Source organism: Symphalangus syndactylus, chromosome 16 (genome assembly GCF_028878055.3).
Source record: "Symphalangus syndactylus isolate Jambi chromosome 16, NHGRI_mSymSyn1-v2.1_pri, whole genome shotgun sequence".
Lineage (NCBI taxonomy): Eukaryota > Metazoa > Chordata > Mammalia > Primates > Hylobatidae > Symphalangus > Symphalangus syndactylus.
In genome coordinates this window covers 85,206,930-85,223,688 of record NC_072438.2, presented here as the reverse complement: position 1 = coordinate 85,223,688, position 16,759 = coordinate 85,206,930, and the positions used below count along the sequence as shown (strand labels likewise).

Below are 16,759 nucleotides of genomic sequence, written 5' to 3'. Positions count from 1 at the left end.
AAAATAAAGTTTAATGTATTTTCATAGCAAACTCGGAGAAACAGCACAGGAGAAAGGAAACACTGAAAACATCTAGGCGGACACATAAAACCTCCAAATATACCTTGAATCTATTGTTTCAAAAAATGCAATAAACACCGTTTAGCTCTCATTAATAAGAAATTTATTTTGTTTACAGAACCCATATGCAGACGTAGTAAAGAAAACAGAAACCGATTTCTTTATAATTTTACAGAGTTCAACAGAAACTCGCTCACAGAGACATTTCCACTTGACACTAGTGCCTTGGGAGCCTCAAAGTAGATGAGACGTTTACTAACAAGCACACACAAACACAACTGCCACCTGATTTCTGCCTACGTTTCCACTGGCAATCCTATGCTTAGCTACCTTTGGACCCCCGGAGGGAAAAGAAACCAAAAGAGAACAAAATTTCTCACATCAGAACTACCAGTTCCAGGGGGAAGAGAAAAAAGAAAACACAACCAAACAGAAATGAAGTCGTCTAGAGTGCAAGGTTTCCCAGGAGCGTGGGCTCTTAAGCACCCTGTCCACGGAGGCGGCGGGCCAGCTGCATGTCTCTGAGCATAATTGTGACGCTCCTGTCATGGATGGCACACAGGTTGGTGTCTTCAAAGAGTTGCACCAGGTAGGCCTCGCTGGCCTCCTGCAGGGCGCCAATGGCCGCGCTCTGGAAGCGCAGGTCCGGGCTGATGGCCTGGGCGATCAGGCACACCAGGCGCTGGAAGGGCAGCTTGCGCAGGAGCAGCTGCGTGGACTTCTTGTACTTTCTGATTTCCCGGAGGGCCAGGGTGCCAGGCTTGTAGCGGTGAGGCTTCTTGATCCCTCCTGTAGGCGGCTCCCTTTTGCCGGCGGCTGCAGTGGCCAGGGTGTTCGTGGCGCCTGCCAGGCGGTGGCTTTGCCTGGTCAAAATGCTGAAACCTCCTCTCTACTTTAAAAAATACAAATGCATCCTGGCGTGGTGGCACGCACATTTAGTCCCAGCTACTCTGGAGGCTGAGTCAGGGGAGTTGCTTGGGCCCAGGAGGCAGAGGCTGCAGTGAGCTGAGATCAGGCAACTGCAATCCAGCCTGGGGGACACAGCGAGACTCTGTCTCAGAAATAAATAAAATAAAAAATAAAATAAAATAAAATAAAATAAAATTGAAATAATATTTTCATATTCCCCTCACCCAGCCCAGTCTATTTTCAGAGTATCTGATAAACCACTTGTTTCCCTATGACTTAGAGATTTTTTTCTCAGATGTTTAAGTTTTCTAATGTGCAACTTCATAAAATGTCTCATTTTTACTGTAAATGTTTTCTTTATTGTTGTGAAATGTGAACTTTGCGATTCTGTGAGGAAGACAGAATTCTGAAATGCCCCCTGCATTTCCTGCCCCTCAGAGTCAAGCCCTGTGTCTGCCCCTCCTTTGAGTGTGGGCCGAACCTTGAATTGATAAGCCCGCCCAGACCCCTGATTAGATTAGGAACACCCTGAACCAATAGCTGTTAAGTGCTGGGTCTAATTCAATCATCTGAGATCTTTATAAGGGACTGAACCTCCCTGAGATTCCATTCCCCTGTGGGTGATTCCTCAGCACTGGCTGTGCAGACCCAGGGAGCTGCACAGCCCAGACCTGGGCAACACCTGTAGGAGCTCAGAGCATCCTCCCAGCAGCTGGCAGAACAAACACGTGGGCCTGGGTTTCACAACCCTAAGGCATTGAATTCTGCCAGGAACTCGAATCAGATCGAAGCCAGACCCTTCTCAGGTGAAGGCAATGACCACACAGCCAGAACCATGCTGGAGGTCCCTCGTGTGACCCTGAGCAGGAGGCAGTCACTTGGCCTAGTAGAACTTCTGACCTGTGAGCTGGGGTTTGTTTTAAATATCCAAAATTTGTGAGAATTTATTCTGCATTGATCTAAAACTAATATACTCTCCATCCACAAGTCTCTTCACATTGTGGAAGTGAGAAAAACCAGTGTGTGTGTTCGTGTGTGGGAAGGGGAGGCAGGGAGCTGTGTTCGGTTGTGGCTAAACTATGGCTCAGCAGAAACACAGCAGCTAAAATCTTTGAAAGGTTCTCATTTCATATCCATAATCAAACCACCCCAGCCGGAACTTCTGCTTCTACAGCTGCTGCCACGGAGCAGACCTGAATCTCACCCATGGAGACAGGCAGGCAAGCAGTTGCGTCTGCTGAGATGTTCGCCATGCCCCGAGGTCTGAAGGGCAGCAACAAGGATGGAATCCCTGAGGACCTAGATGGGAACTTGGAAGAAGCCAGGGGTCAGGAAGTTGAGCTCAGGAGTCAGGATGTCATGGACCTCACTGAAGGTGACAATGAAGCCTCAGCTCCTCCTGCAGCCAAAAGGCGGAAAACAGATAGCAAAGGAAAGAAGGAGAGGAAGCCCACCGTGGATGCGGAGGAGGCTCAGAGGATGGCAACCCTGCTGTCTGCAATGTCTGAGGAGCTGCTGGCCCGCTACGAAGTGTGTCGCCGGTCAGCTTTCCCAAAAGCACGCATTGCAGGTCTGATGCAGTCTATCACTGGCAGATCGGTGCCTGAGAACGTGGCCATTGCCATGGCTGGAATAGCCAAGGTCTTCGTCGGAGAGGTGGTGGAAGAGGCCCTGGACGTGTGTGAGATGTGGGGAGAAACGCCCCCACTGCAGCCCAAGCGTTTAAGGGAGGTGGTTTGCCGGTTAAAGCCCAAGGGCCTCTTCCCCAACAGCAACTACAAAAAAATCATGTTCTAGGCTCAAGGCCAGAGGGAAGGGTCTGTTTGTGCAGGAATAAGTACTGCATTTGTCTTCCAATGACAGGACTGTGTTTGCTGGAGCTTCTGCATCTCAGTCTAACCTGGATTGACCCACGATCTTAGTGTCTTCAAATGTCAAGTTGCCCTTACCTGGATGAAGACAGCAGATTGTTTCATAGTAGCCTTGGCTAAATGTTTGGGCCTCCGAGGTCATGTTGAGGCATTTGTGTATGTCTTTCTAGTTGGAAGAATAAAGGTACCTGGGCCTCGAGCATCCTGTGGACAGGTAGCTGCATTTAGAGAGGGAAGCCCTTTCCAGGAGATTTGTACAGTTTCATGCTGAAGCCTGGTGTTGCCGTGTCTTAGCTTGTATGCTTATGTCTGGGTTTCAGTAAGTGAAGCCTCCAGAAATGTTTCCCAATTGTTGTCCTGTGTATTTTTCATGCTCATATGTATTTTTGTGAGTCATCACGAAAACAGTTAAACTCTTTTCCAAACTGCAGAAATAAAAATTAAATTACAAAGCATTTTCTTCTCTCAGTTGACTGTTCTCTTATTCCTGCCTACTGTGCTTTATGTCAGCAAGTGATCATTTACTTTATTATAAGGCAATATAGTATAGATGCATCATATAAGACTAGAGAGAAACCAATTCCAAAACCACCTTTCCTCACGCCGCCATTTGTAATGAACCTATATGTAGTTTAAAAGGCGTAGAGAGAGCCTATTAATACTTCATGTTTGCTACACATGGTGATATTACCAGTGCTTCCAGAGACACTGAAATTTAGTTCAAAACATTGCTTCTTCACTTTCAGTGCCTTGTAACCACTCAACTATTGATTTATTTCTTTGTATTTAAAACAGACACATCTCATTGTATATATTTCTTATGTACAAAATGCTGTTATAAAGTATGTACACATTGTCTAATATCTAAATTAGGTAACTGACAGCCATTACCTGACATATGCATTATTGTGGCGAGAACCCTTCACATCCATGCTAATAGCACTTCTCAAGAATATGATGTATTGTTAACTACAGTCACTATGTTGTAATATAGTCATTGAGCTTATTCTCCCTATATAACTGAAATGTTTTGTATTTCGACAAAGTCTTCTCAATCCTTCACCCACAGCCACCCAGCCCCTGACAACCAGAATTCTTCTTTTTGACATCTATTAGATTAACTTTGTGAGATTCCACATATCATTGAGATGACCTGGTATTTGTCTTCCTACATCTGGCTTATTTCACTTAGCATGATGTTCTTCAGGTGCACCCATGTGTCACAAATGACAAGATGTCCTTCTTTAAGACTGCATAGTATTCCATTGTGCATGTATATCAGATTTACCCCATCCTGTCATCGATTTTTGGACATTTAGGTGAATTCCAAATCTTAGCTATTGTGAATTAACATGGGAGTGCAGATATCTCTTCAATACTGATTTTATTTCCTTTCAGTATATCCCTGGCAGTGTGGGATTGCTGGATCATATGGTAGCTCTATTCTTTCCATTTTTGGAGGAACGTCCATTCTGCTTTCTATAATGGCTGCCCTAATTTATGTTCCCATGAATAGTGCAAGGGTTCCCTTTCCTCCACATCCTCACCAACAATTGTCTTTTGACTTTTTGATCATAGACATCCTAATGAGTGTGAGGTGATATCTTCTTTCAGTTTTAATTTGCATTTCTCTGATGATTAGTGATGTTGAGCATATATATGTATATACATACCTGTTGGCCATTGTATGTCTTCTTTTCAGATATATATGTTATTTAGGTCCTTTGCCCGGTTTTAAAATTGTGCTGTTTTTTACTATTGAGTCATTTGTGTTCCTAGAGTATTTTGGACAGTAATTAATCCATTATCTGATGTAGGGTTTGCAAATATTTTCTCTCATTTTGATTTTGTCTCTTCATGGTGTTGATTGTCTTGTCAGCTTTGCAGATTTTTTTTTTAAGTTGGATGCAATCCAGTTTTCTATTCGCCCTTTTGTTGTCTGTGCTTTTGTGTCATATTCCCAAAGTTTTTGGCTTAACCAGTGTCGATGAGGATGTCCCCTGTTCTCTTCTAGTTGGTTTATAGTTTCAAGTTTTTAGTTTATTTGGATTTATTCTTGTGTACAGTAAGGGGTCCAATTTCATTTTTCTTCATGTGGCTACCAGGTTTACCTATCACCACTGATGGAAGAAACTGTGGTTTTGTGGTGGTGGGTTGTTGGCACCCTTTTAAACTATCAGTTGGCTGTATATGGATGGACTGATTTCTGGACTCTCTGCTCTTATCCAGTGGCTTAGGTGTCTGTTTTTATGCCAGTGTTATGCCATTTTTGTTCCTACAGCTTGATGGCGTACTTTGAAGATAGACAACCACGAAATCTTTTTATTTTCTCTTCTTATTTTCCCCTGACATCGTCACTCAGAAAGATTTCAAACGAGATATTGATTCCTTCCTTTTTCAGTTTTTTTCTGATTGTGAAGATAGAGTGATGCCATGGAATTTCCTTAGGTGTCACCCTGAAAACTGGAACTCCATTTTATTTTTGCTATATATTTATTACTGTTTATCTTATATACTGTGTATTTGGCAATTACATGTCAGCATAATTACAAATAGGCTTCAATTACACAAAATATTTAATGCTCAAATCCTACAATGAGAGGACATTATATTTTTAATACAATGATCTGAAAAATAAACTAAAAATAAAACATCATCTAGTATTAACAATATGTTGTTATTGTATGCATTTCTGTTTTAGACAAGCACGAAACACACATCAGTATGTTATTTCAGCCATTAATATAGGTTACACTGGGACCAGCTCTTTGGAGGCGAATGTGTGTAAATGAATAAAGAGATTAGACAGGGTCTCTGGGGTTTGTGTTTCTCTGTCTAGTTTTTCATGCATCTCCTAGAGTGTGTTACCATCCTAACATCATGAAAAATCACTCTGTGACATAAAACAATCTTGGTCTGAATGTGAAAAAATCCATTTTAGAGGAAAAACTAATTTTTTTTTTTTTTTTTTGAGACGGAGTCTCACTGTGTCGCCCAGGCTGGAGTGCAGTGGCGCGATCTCGGCTCACTGCAAGCTCCGCCTCCCGGGTTCACGCCATTCTCCTGCCTCAGCCTCTCCGAGTAGCTGGGACTACAGGCGCCTGCCACCACGCCTGGCTAATTTTTTTGTATTTTTAGTAGAGACGGGGTTTCACCGTGGTCTCGATCTCCTAACCTCGTTATCCGCCCGCCTCGGCCTCCCAAAGTGCTGGGATTACAAGCGTGAGCCACCGCGCCTGGCCGGAAAAACTAATTTTTAATTTCATTTTTATTTTTGCAAGCTGAAAAACAGTTGGTTGATTTCCCAGGAAAAGTTATGGAAAAGTATTAAATGTTTACAAGGTAACGATTCCAGTGCTCTTAGAAAGCCCCCCGGGGACCTTCTGGATAGAGTATTGTAAGGGAAGACTTTCTGTTTGTTTTATCTCTTTAAAATCACATTTGAGCAACAACATCCAAAGTCATAGCAACTTCAAGATTGAGTGTGAATCCACCATAGTCTCTTAAAAGGATGTCTTTTTTCTCTCTGAAAACAGCTCCCCATCCACAGGATGCCCAAGGCCCATGCACCTTTCTTCCTCCAACTAGGAAGACCCAGAAAATCACCTGCTCATGCATGGACCTCAGAGAACCAAATATAATGACAATGATTGTTAGTTTGTTGAGATGGAGTCTTACTCTGTTGGCCAGGTGGAAGGGCAGTGATGTCAATTTGGCTCCCTCTGACTTCCACCGCCAGAGCTCAATCAGTCCTTCCACCTCAGCCTCCGAGTAGGTGAAACCACAGGCACCAGAAACCACACCCAGCTAATTTTTTTTTTTTTTTTTTTTTTTTCTGGAGAGGAGGTTTTGCCAAGATTCCTGGCCTGGACAGGAACTCTTGAGCTCAATCGATCTGCCGCCCTTGGCTGCCCAAAGTGTTGGTTTTACAGAAATGAGCCACTGTGCCTAGTCTGAGGTATGAATATGATTGAAAGGGATTCTGAAACCAGCTGCTGCCTTCATCTGGGTGAGACCAATATCTTCCCAGAGGAAGATGATTATTTTATTTTATTTTTGTACTGGATATTGGGGAAGTGGCACCTGGGCTGTCCCCTGTGAAAGGCCTTTTTCCAATGCCCGAGATGTAGCAGGGACATTTTCCCACATCTCACACACGTCCAGGGCTTCTCCTACCACCTCCCCGACAAAGATCTGCGTCATTACAGCCATGTCCATGGCAGTAACCTGGTTCTAGGACAATGATCTGCACCTGACGGAATGCATCGGACTTCTACAGGGTGGCTCTCTCCCTTTCCCACCACAGACACACCCACACTGGTTATTCTGCCAACCCTAATGTGAAGTGACTTGTGGATACAGGGTCTATTCATATTGTAGAAAGTAGCGATTAATGTATGTTCATAGCAAACTAGGAGGAACAGCCCAGGCGACAGGGAACATTGCGAACATGGAACTGCATATGGAGAAAGCCAAAGTGTGGATCTCATCTGCTGTTTGATCAATCACAGGAGACATTATCGGTTTGACACCAATAAGTTGATTTGCTTTTCAATAAAATTAAGGAACCAGTTTTTTCACAACTGTTCTTGATTTGAACTACTGACACGTGTTCACTCAGGCATTTCCACTTGACATGAATGTATTAACTCTTCATTGTAGATTGAAAATTTCCAATTAAAAGAAAATAGAAAAACAGTCACTACCTGTGATTTCTGCCTCGGTTTTTGCTCTCAATCATATGCTTAGCTACTTTTAAACCCCGTGCGGGAAATGATGCCGATACTGAACACAACCTCTAACATCATATCTATCATTAACAGAGAGAAGAGGAAAAACACAACAGAACGCAAAGGAAACCATTTACAGTACAGGATTTCCCAGGAGCGTGGGCTCTTAAGCACCCTCTCCACGGAGGCTGTGGGCCAGCTGCATGTCTTTTGGCGTAATTGGGACGCTCCTGGCATGGATGACACACAGGTTGGTGTCTTCAAAGAGGCGCACCAGGTAGGCCTCATTGGTCCCCTGAAAGCACCAATGGCCACGCTCTGGAAGCCCAGGTCCCGGCTGATGGCCCGGGGATCTCGCTCACCAGGGGCTGGAAGGGCAGCTTGCTCTGGAGCAGCTGAGTGGACTTCTGGTACTTTCTGATTTCACGCAGCGCCGTGGGGCCAGGCCTGCAGCGGTGAGACTTCTCGATCCCTCCTTTAGAGGGCGCCCTTTTGCCGACGGCTTTTGTGGCGGGGGGCTTCCTGGGGGCCTGCCAGGTGGTGGCTTTGCGGGCGGTCTGTTTGATGGGCCCCATGGGGGTGGGCAGTGGCCTCTCCCCTCTCCTTGGGCTGAGCCTGGCCCACTGCAGGCGGCGCTGGCCTCAGAGAGCAAGGGCGGTGGGGCTGTGGACAGGATTCAGAGAGCCTGTGAGTTGAAATCCGTGTACAAGATGCTCCCGCACACTGAGCCCCTTCCAACCCACCCCAGACTTACCAGCAGGAGAAGATGCAAACCGAAATGGTCACTCCTCTATCAGGGATGCTCTGGGGGCATTTTTCCCTCCCAAAGCGACATTCATGGAAATCTGCACGTAGCCTTTGGGGGAAGCTGAGGCTTTTTGATCAAATGGTCATATGTGCCTGTCACTGAAGCCCCCCCTGGTTCCTTATTTACCTTGATGTGGGGGTGAGGCTTCTTTCCACTGCCCGCTTTGGAAATGCTATGCAGCCCCGTGAAGCCAGCCCTGAGTTCACTGAGCTGCTGAACCGAGGTCTCAGCTGCTACTTTCATACTACTGGCTTCATGAGAAAAAGCAAAGTAGAGTAAAGCAAAACAAACAAACAAATAAACAACACACCAGCCAAAGGCCCCTATTTCAATACACATTGCACAGGCTTCTCTGATAACTTATAGTATACATTTAATGTCCATGCATGCAATTCATGTACCACACACAGAACAGGAATTTCCAGGATAATCAATACTCACAAAATAAGTTCACATTTCTGTTTTAAAAATAGAGCTCATTTTATGAAAAACCTTTAGTTTTCACGTGAAAATTGGGCAGAAGGAACAGAGGTCCCCAGTATCCTTTCCCCACACATATGCAGAGCCCCCTTCACTATCAACTTTCTGCCCCAGAGTGCTACATTGTCTACAACCATTCAACCTACATGGACACACGACTCTGACTCCAACACCAAAGCTCTCCTTATGATTCACTTGGGTGTTGTATATTCCATGGATTCTAGCAAAGGCATAATTACATGCATCCACTGTTATTGTATTCTATGGACCTACTTTCACTTCCATACAATTGCACTCTGTCCAGTCGCTGCACTTCTCCTTCACTCTCGGTCCCTTGCAACCACTCAACTATTGACTTGTGTATTCATATTTAAAGTGTGGACACACCTCGTTTTATATATTTCTTATGTACAAAGTGCTTTTTTAAAGTATGTGCACATTGTCTAATGTCTAAATCTAGGTAACTGACATCCATTACCTCACATATATATTACTGTGGTGAGAACACTGCACATTCATGTTAATAGCATTTTTCAAAAATACGATCTATTGTTAACTATAGTCATGATGTTATACAATAATCCTGGAACTTATTCTCCCTATGTAATTGAAATGTTGTGTATTTTGACCAATGTCTTCTCAAATTCCCCACCCCCCACCACCACAGCCCCAAACAACCACCTTTCTTCTCTTTTACATCCATCAGACTACCTTTGTGACATTCTACATAGCATTGAGATTATGTGGTGTTTGTGTTCCTAACTATGCCTGACTTATTTCACTTAGCATGATGTTCTCCAGGTGTACCCATGTGTCACAAATGACAAGATTTCCTTCTTCTTTAAGGCTGTATAGTATTCCCTTGTGTATATATGTCAGATTTTCCTCCTCCTGTTATCTGCTTTTGGACATTTAGGTGGATTCCCTATCTTAGGTCTTGTAAGTAGTGATGCAATCAATGTGGGAGTGCAGATATCTCTTCAATAGACTGATTTCATTTCCTTTTGATATACCCCTCCCAGTGTGGGCTTGCTGGATCATATGGTAACTCTATTTATTTAGTTTGTGGAGGAAGTTCCATACTGTTTTCTATAATGGCTTCCTAATTTACATTCCCAGGAATAATGCAAGGGCTCCCTTTCCTCCACATCCTCATTAAGAAGTGTTGTCTTTGATGTTTTGATCATAGCCATTCTAATGAACGTAAGGTGTTATCTTCTTTCAGTTTTTATTTGCATTTCTCTGGAGATTAGTGACATTGAGTATATATATATATATATATATATATATATATATATATACTAGTAACAGCAGGTATATATGGATATATACCTGGTGGCCACTTTCATGGCTTCTCTTCAGAAATGTCTATTATTTAGTTCCTTTGCCCAGTTTTTAAATTGTACTGTTTCTTGGTTTTGAGTCCTTGGAGTTCCTAGTGTATTTTGGGCAGTAAATAGTTAATTCCTTATTGGTTGTAGGGTTTGCAAATATTTTCTCTCTTTTTGATTCTGTCTCTTCATGGTGTTGATTGTTTTGTCGGCTCTGCAGATTTTTTGTTTTTCATTTGGATGCAATCCATTTATGTATTTTCCCTCTTGCTGTCTCTGCTTTTGGGACGTATTCTAAAAATCACTGGGTTAACCGTTGTCAATGAGGATATGCCTGTTTTCTTCTAGTAGGTTATACATTTGTTACCGTTTATCTTATATTCAGGGTATTGGGTCAATTACATGTCAGTATAATTACAAATGATGTTCAATTACACAAAATATTTAATGGTCAAATCCTACACTGAGAGGGAATTTTATTTCTAATTTTTGTGTTCTTATAGAATAATTTGGAAAATAAAGTAACAATTGAACATTATCTAGTAAGAATATGTATTGTCATCATATGTATTTCTGTTTTAGAGAAACATAAAACAGAAAGAAACATGTTATTTCAGCCATAAACCTAATTTACAATGGGGCCGTTCCTTGGAGGTGAAGGTGTGGAAAGGAGTGCCCAGATTAGACGGGGTATCTGGGGTCTGTGCTTCTCTTAGGTTTCCATGCAGCTCCTAGAGTGTGTTACCATTCTGACATCATAAAACGTCACTCCCCGACATGAAACAGTCTTGGTAGGAAAGTCAAAAGAGTCATTTTAGAGAAGAAAACTTTTTAAATTTCATTTTTATTTTTACAAGCTGGAAAAGAGGTGCTTGATTCCCCAGGAAAAGTTATGGAAAAGTACTAAATGTTTACAAGGGCAACTACTCCAGTACTCTTAGAAAGCCCAGGACCTTCAGGATAGAGTATTGTAAGGGAAGACTTTGTTGTATCTCCTTAAAATGACATATGAGCAAAAATCCTAAGTTATATCCACTTCAGGATTTGGTATGAATCCACTATAGTCTCTTAAAAGGGTTTCTTTCTTCTCTCTGAAAACAGCTCCCCATCCAAAGGATGCTCAAGGCCCATGTACCTTTGTTCTTCCAACTAGGAAGCCCTAGAACAACGCCTCCTCATACATGGACCTCAGAGACCCAAACATGATGATAACGATTGTTATTTTCTTGAGCCAGGGTCTCACTCTGTCAGCCAGGTAGGAGGGCAGTGGTTCCATCTCAGCTCACTCTAATCTCCAGCTCTGGAGCTCAAGAGATCCTCCTACCTCAGCCTCTGGAGTAGCTGAAACAGCAGGCACCAACCACCACATTTAGCTTTTTCCTTTTTTTTTTTTTTTTTTTCCATTTTAATTGTAGAGAGGAAGTTCTGTCATGTTGCCCAGGCTGGTCTGGAACTCCTGAGTTCAAGCAATCCACCAACCCCAGTCTCCCAAAATGCTCTCTGATTATAGAAAGAAGCCGTTGTGCCCCATCTGAGATACAGATATGATTGGACGACATTATTAATCAGGCTGCTGCCTTCATCTGGGTGAGACTAATGTAAGATGTAAGAAAGACGTTAAGTTATGGATAAGTCCAGGATGGGCTGAGATACTGAAGCTCCAGCCTACAGAGGGCTCTGTCATAGAAAGGCCGGAACCAGTACCTTCTCCTCTAAGATCAGGCCTTTCTTTCTAGGCTCGGCCCAGAGGAAGATGACTTTGTTTTGTAGTAGGTGTTTGGGAAATGGTCACTGGGCTGTCCCCTGAGAAAGGTCTCCCTCCAATGCTTGGGCTGCAGTGGGGCATGTCTCCTCACATCTCAAACACAACCAGGGCCTCTCCTACCACTTCCCTAACCAAGACCTGTATCATTCCAGCCATGGCCACGGCTATGACCGTGTTCTAGGACGCTCAGCTGCTGGTGAGGGGCTGCATCGGACTTCTAACGGGTGCCTCTCTCCCTTTCCCACCCATAAACAGACCCACACTGGTTTTTGCCTCCCACAATGTGAAATGACTTGTGTATAGAGACTCTATTCACATTTTAGAAAGTCGGGTGTAATGTATGTTCATAGCAAACACACACAGGAACAGCCCAGGAGACAGGGAACGTTGAGAACATGGAGCTGCATACAGGAAAAGTCAGAGTGTGAATCGCATCTGCTGTTTGATCAAATGCAGGAGACATTATCTATTTGCCACCAATAAGAAATTTATTTGGTTTTCAATAATATTAATGAACAAATTTTTTTCACAATTGTTCCTGATATGAACTGTTGAAAGGCGTTCAGTGAGAAATTCCCAGTTGACATGAATGCTTTAGACCCTCAATGTAGATGGAAAGTTTACAAACAAAAGAAAACAGAAACACTCATACCCGTTATATCTGCCTGTGTTGTTGCTCCTAATCATGTGCAGGGCTACTTTTGGACCCCGTGAGGGACATAAAACCAAAAGTGAAGAGAGCTGCTAATATCAGAACTATGATTAACACAGAGACGATGAAAAACACAACCAAACGGAGACGAAGCCGTCTGGAGGGCAGCGTTTCCCAGGAGCGTGGGCTCCTCAGCACCCTCTCCGCGGAGGTGGCGGGCCAGCTGCATGTCTCTGGGCATAACTGTGACACCCCTGGCATGGATAACACATAGGTTGATGTCTTTAAAGAGGGGGACCAGGTAGGCCTCGCTGTTCCCCTGAAATCGCCAGTGGCCGCACATTGGAAGCGCAGGTCTGGGTTGATGGCCTGGGCGATCTCGCGCGTTAGGTGCTGGAAGGGCGGCTTGTGCAGAAGCAGCTGCGTGGACTTCTGGTACTTTCTGGTTTTGTGCAGCGCCAGGGTGCCAAGCGTGTGGCGGTGAGGCTTCCTGATCCCTCGTGTAGCCAGGACCCTCTTGCCGGCGGCTTTGGTGGCCAGGGGCTTCCTGGGGGCCTGCCAGGCAGTGGCTTTGCGGTCGGTCTGCTTAATGGGAGCCATGGTGTAGGGCTGTGGCCTCTCCCTTGTCACTGGGCTGAGCCTGGTGAACCGCAGGCAGTGCTGGTACCAGACAGCAACGGTGGTGGGGCTGTGGGCAAGATTCAGAGAGTCTGTTGGGATCTGTGCAGAAGATGCTCCCATACACTTAGCCCCTTCCAACCCAGCCCCATACTTACCAGCTCACTGATCAGTGGGTCCGGGGTCCCTGTATTCAGTCTCCTTGAGTAGTGTTGGGATTCCTAGGTCTGCACACAGCAGTGGGGAATCTTTCTCCCGGGCAGTCTTGCTCTAGCTGGAGATCTCTGTGGTCTCAGCCAAATTCAGTCATTTATAGGAGGCTTGGATGATTGGATTAGACCCACCCAGCTACCTTCCACTGCGTTCTGTGCTTCAGCAGATGCTTAACCTAATCAGGGCTGTGAAAGCCCATTAAGTCCCTGCATTCTTCCTCACCCGAGAGAGGGACAGACCTCTGGATTGTGCATTGTGGGAGGGATGGCAAATGAGAGCTGTCACTTAACGTTTTGGGTGCCGAACGGATTCTGAAAATTTACATCAAGAAATAGTTACTTAAAGTTGCATGTTAGGCCAGGCACAGTGGCTCACGCCTGTAATTCCAGCACTTTGGGAGGCCGAGGTGGGTGGATCATGAGGTCAAGAGATTGAGACCATCCTCGCTTAACTCAGTGAAACCCCGACTCTACTAAAAATACAAAAATTGACCAGGTGTGGTGGCATGCACCTGTAATCACAGCTACTCGGGAGGTTGAGGCAGGAGAATCGCTTGGACCTGGGGGGCAGAAGTTGCAGTGAGCCGAGATCATGCCACTGCACTCCAGCCTGGGTGACAAAGTGAGACTCCATCTCAAAACAAAAACAAAAACAAAAGCAAAAACAAAAACAAGTTGCATGTTAGACAACTTACATGTCTGTGGAAAAACACCAAGGCTTCAGATCATGAGGTCTTCATCAGGTCCCATGAGGATGAAGTGAACTGGGAAGGGGAATACAGAAACCTGAAATGGCCACTCCTCTGTGAGGGATTCTCCTGGGGCATTTTTTCCTCAACGGTGATGCTCCTTCAAATCTGCTGGTGGCCTCCTGGGGAAGGCAAAGCTGTTCTGAGAAAACGGTGACATGTGACTGTCACTGATGCCCCCTTTGGCTTCTTTTCCACTTTGAATGTGGATTTGATGCCTGAACTGAGCTAGCCTGTTGTTGCCGAGGATGAAAACACCATGAGGTCCTGAGAAGTCAGCTGTGACCTCACTGAATTGCTGAACCAAGGTCACAGCTTAGCTAAGTAAATATTGAAAACATTTCATTATTTGAATAGCTTTAGCAGTACCAAATTGTTTTGGGCACCATAGATGAATTGTATGGTGGTGAAGTCTATTTCAATTTACCCTTAATGAACTTTTGTGATACCTGTAATAAAAATTACTGTTCAATTCAATGCAGACTTCACGCACAGAATGATAGATTTCATGACGTCAATATTACAAAATACATTCCTGTTAGCGTTATTTAAATTAGAGATTAGTATCATTATTTTCTAGTTGTCTAGTTTTTTTTTTAAATTTATGTTTCATTAGCTTGTAAAAACCACTCATAAGTGGTTTTTGATCCATACATGAATTGTATAGTGTTGAAGTCAAGAATTTTAGTGAGCTTGTCACGTGACTACTACACCTACATTGCACCCAGTAGGCAGTTTTTCATCCCCCCGTCTCCCTGCCACTTCTGAGTCTCTAATGTCCGTGTTACCACTCTGTGTGCCTTTCCTACCCACAGCTTAGCTCCCACTTCTAAGTGAGAATGTGCACCATTTAGCTGTAGATTCCTGAATGACTCCACTGAGAATAATGGCCTGCGGTTTCATCCAAGTTGCTGTAAAAGACGTGATTTCATTGCTTATGGCTGAGTAGTAGTCCACGGCATATATGAACCCCATTCAACTTTACTCACTCATCAGCTGGTGGGCACTTAGGTTTATGTTATATCTTTGCAATTGTGAGTTGTGTTAGGATAAACATATGTGTGCAGGTCTGTTAGGTAGAGTGAGTTCTTTTTCTTTTGTGTGTCTACCCACTATTTGGATTACTGGATCGAATGGGAGATGTACTTTGAGTACTTTGAGATATCTCCATGCTGTTTCCCACAGAGGTTACACTAATTTGCATTCCCACAGCAGTGCCTGAGCATTCCCTCTCACCACATCCACCCCAACCTCTATTGTTTTTGGCTATTGAGTAATGGTCATTCAGGTGGGGTAAGGTGATACCGCATTGTGGTTTCACTTTGCATTTCTCTGATGATTAGTGATGTGGGGCATCTTTGTTGTATATTCTTTTGAGAAAATTCTATGCACATCACTTGTCCACTTTATAGTGGGATTATATTTATTTTTTCTTGTTTGTTTTTTTGAATTGCTTGTAGATTCTGTATCTATTAGTCCTTTGTCGGATGCACAGCTTGCAGATAGTTTGTCCCATGTCATAGGTTGTTTGTTTACTAAGAGGATTATTTCTTTTGTTGTGCAGAAGCATTTTCTACTCAATAAGAAATTCAATGATAATAAAATGAAAAACTTATGGTATCTGAATATCTAAGGCACTGTCAATTATGTATCCACATTCAGTATTTGTGTAAAAATTAAAGCAGTAACTATACAAGAAACCAGCCTCGAACTATACTGGATAGACTTAGAGCCTCTAAGACGTTGACTTGTTTTCTGACAGACCAAATCCATTAAGAAATTTCCAGCATAGCTAATGTTAAAAAAATTGAGAATAATACTGGAAAGTGTCAGGTTTTGAAATTTCTAGGGTAGGACAGTTCAACTTCATAAATACAGCATTTCCTGCAGGATACATAGCATGTCGAAAAGTGTTCAATAAATATTTGTTGAAAAATAGTTTTTTGAGTTTGTTGTCTACAAAGGGGATGTCAGCGATCAAGAAAACAGCCATCTAATTAGTATGTTTCTTATTCTTAAGTTAACAATTAGAGCCACATAATGGTTATGGGGTGTAACAGTTTTACCACTTTCCTCTGCCAGCACCTTTATGGGTGCATCCGGAAAGGCTCTGCTTGTTATGAATGCCTTTGTATACATTCTGCAAAATAATAATGGTGGTTCTGACATAATTAAAAAAATTTTTAATTAAGCATAGACAGGAATGGAAGAAATGTTTAAGAAAATTAGAAGGGATTTCAGAGCAAGAATTATAGTAATGGGATAAAGAATGACAATTATTTTCATGGGAAAAACTTTAAATGCTTTTATCATTTTAAAAGCAATTCAAATATGTTCCTAACATTGATGCTTAGAAGGCAGCTAAGTGTGTTGTAGGGTACAAAGTGTCTGTAATTTTTCTCTGGGGCACTATAAAATATGACCTGGGTGTGGCCCATAGGTTTCTGTGGAAATCTATCTAATCCATTCAGAAGAGAGTGGATGGCTGAAGTTACTATCATCTGTGAGGTTTATGTTTTCGAAGAGTTAATCTAGGAGGCGCTTCTTATTTTTTTCCACTTGCATCTTATCATT

General features: G+C 43.3%; 2 protein-coding genes and 1 pseudogene across 2 annotated transcripts; 1 reads left to right on the top strand and 2 right to left on the bottom strand.

The window, feature by feature from the left end:
• Positions 1-538: 538 nt before the first annotated feature.
• On the bottom strand, positions 539-8,145 carry LOC129464650 (histone H3.Y-like; annotated as a pseudogene).
• LOC129464472 (TATA-box binding protein associated factor 11 like protein 2-like) lies at positions 1,858-2,766 on the top strand. Its single transcript, XM_055245747.2, has 2 exons — positions 1,858-1,871; positions 2,088-2,766. Exon 2 carries the CDS (start codon positions 2,176-2,178, stop codon positions 2,764-2,766), a length of 591 nt encoding a protein of 196 aa, XP_055101722.1. The 5' UTR covers positions 1,858-1,871; positions 2,088-2,175.
• A 4,488-nt stretch (positions 8,146-12,633) lies between the features above and the next one.
• LOC129464880 (histone H3.Y-like) lies at positions 12,634-13,480 on the bottom strand. Its single transcript, XM_055246318.2, has 2 exons — positions 13,383-13,480; positions 12,634-13,294 (listed from the first exon to the last, which is right to left on the bottom strand). The coding sequence occupies exon 2, from the start codon at positions 13,204-13,206 to the stop codon at positions 12,634-12,636; it is 573 nt and encodes a 190-aa protein (XP_055102293.1). The 5' UTR covers positions 13,207-13,294; positions 13,383-13,480.
• Between the last annotated feature and the right edge of the window lie 3,279 nt (positions 13,481-16,759).

Excerpts from the sequence above, each read along its gene's own strand:
- LOC129464472 (XM_055245747.2), top strand. The coding sequence starts at position 2,176 with ATGGAGACAGGCAGGCAAGCAGTTGCGTCTGCTGAGATGTTCGCCATG.
- LOC129464880 (XM_055246318.2), bottom strand. The coding sequence starts at position 13,206 with ATGGCTCCCATTAAGCAGACCGACCGCAAAGCCACTGCCTGGCAGGCC.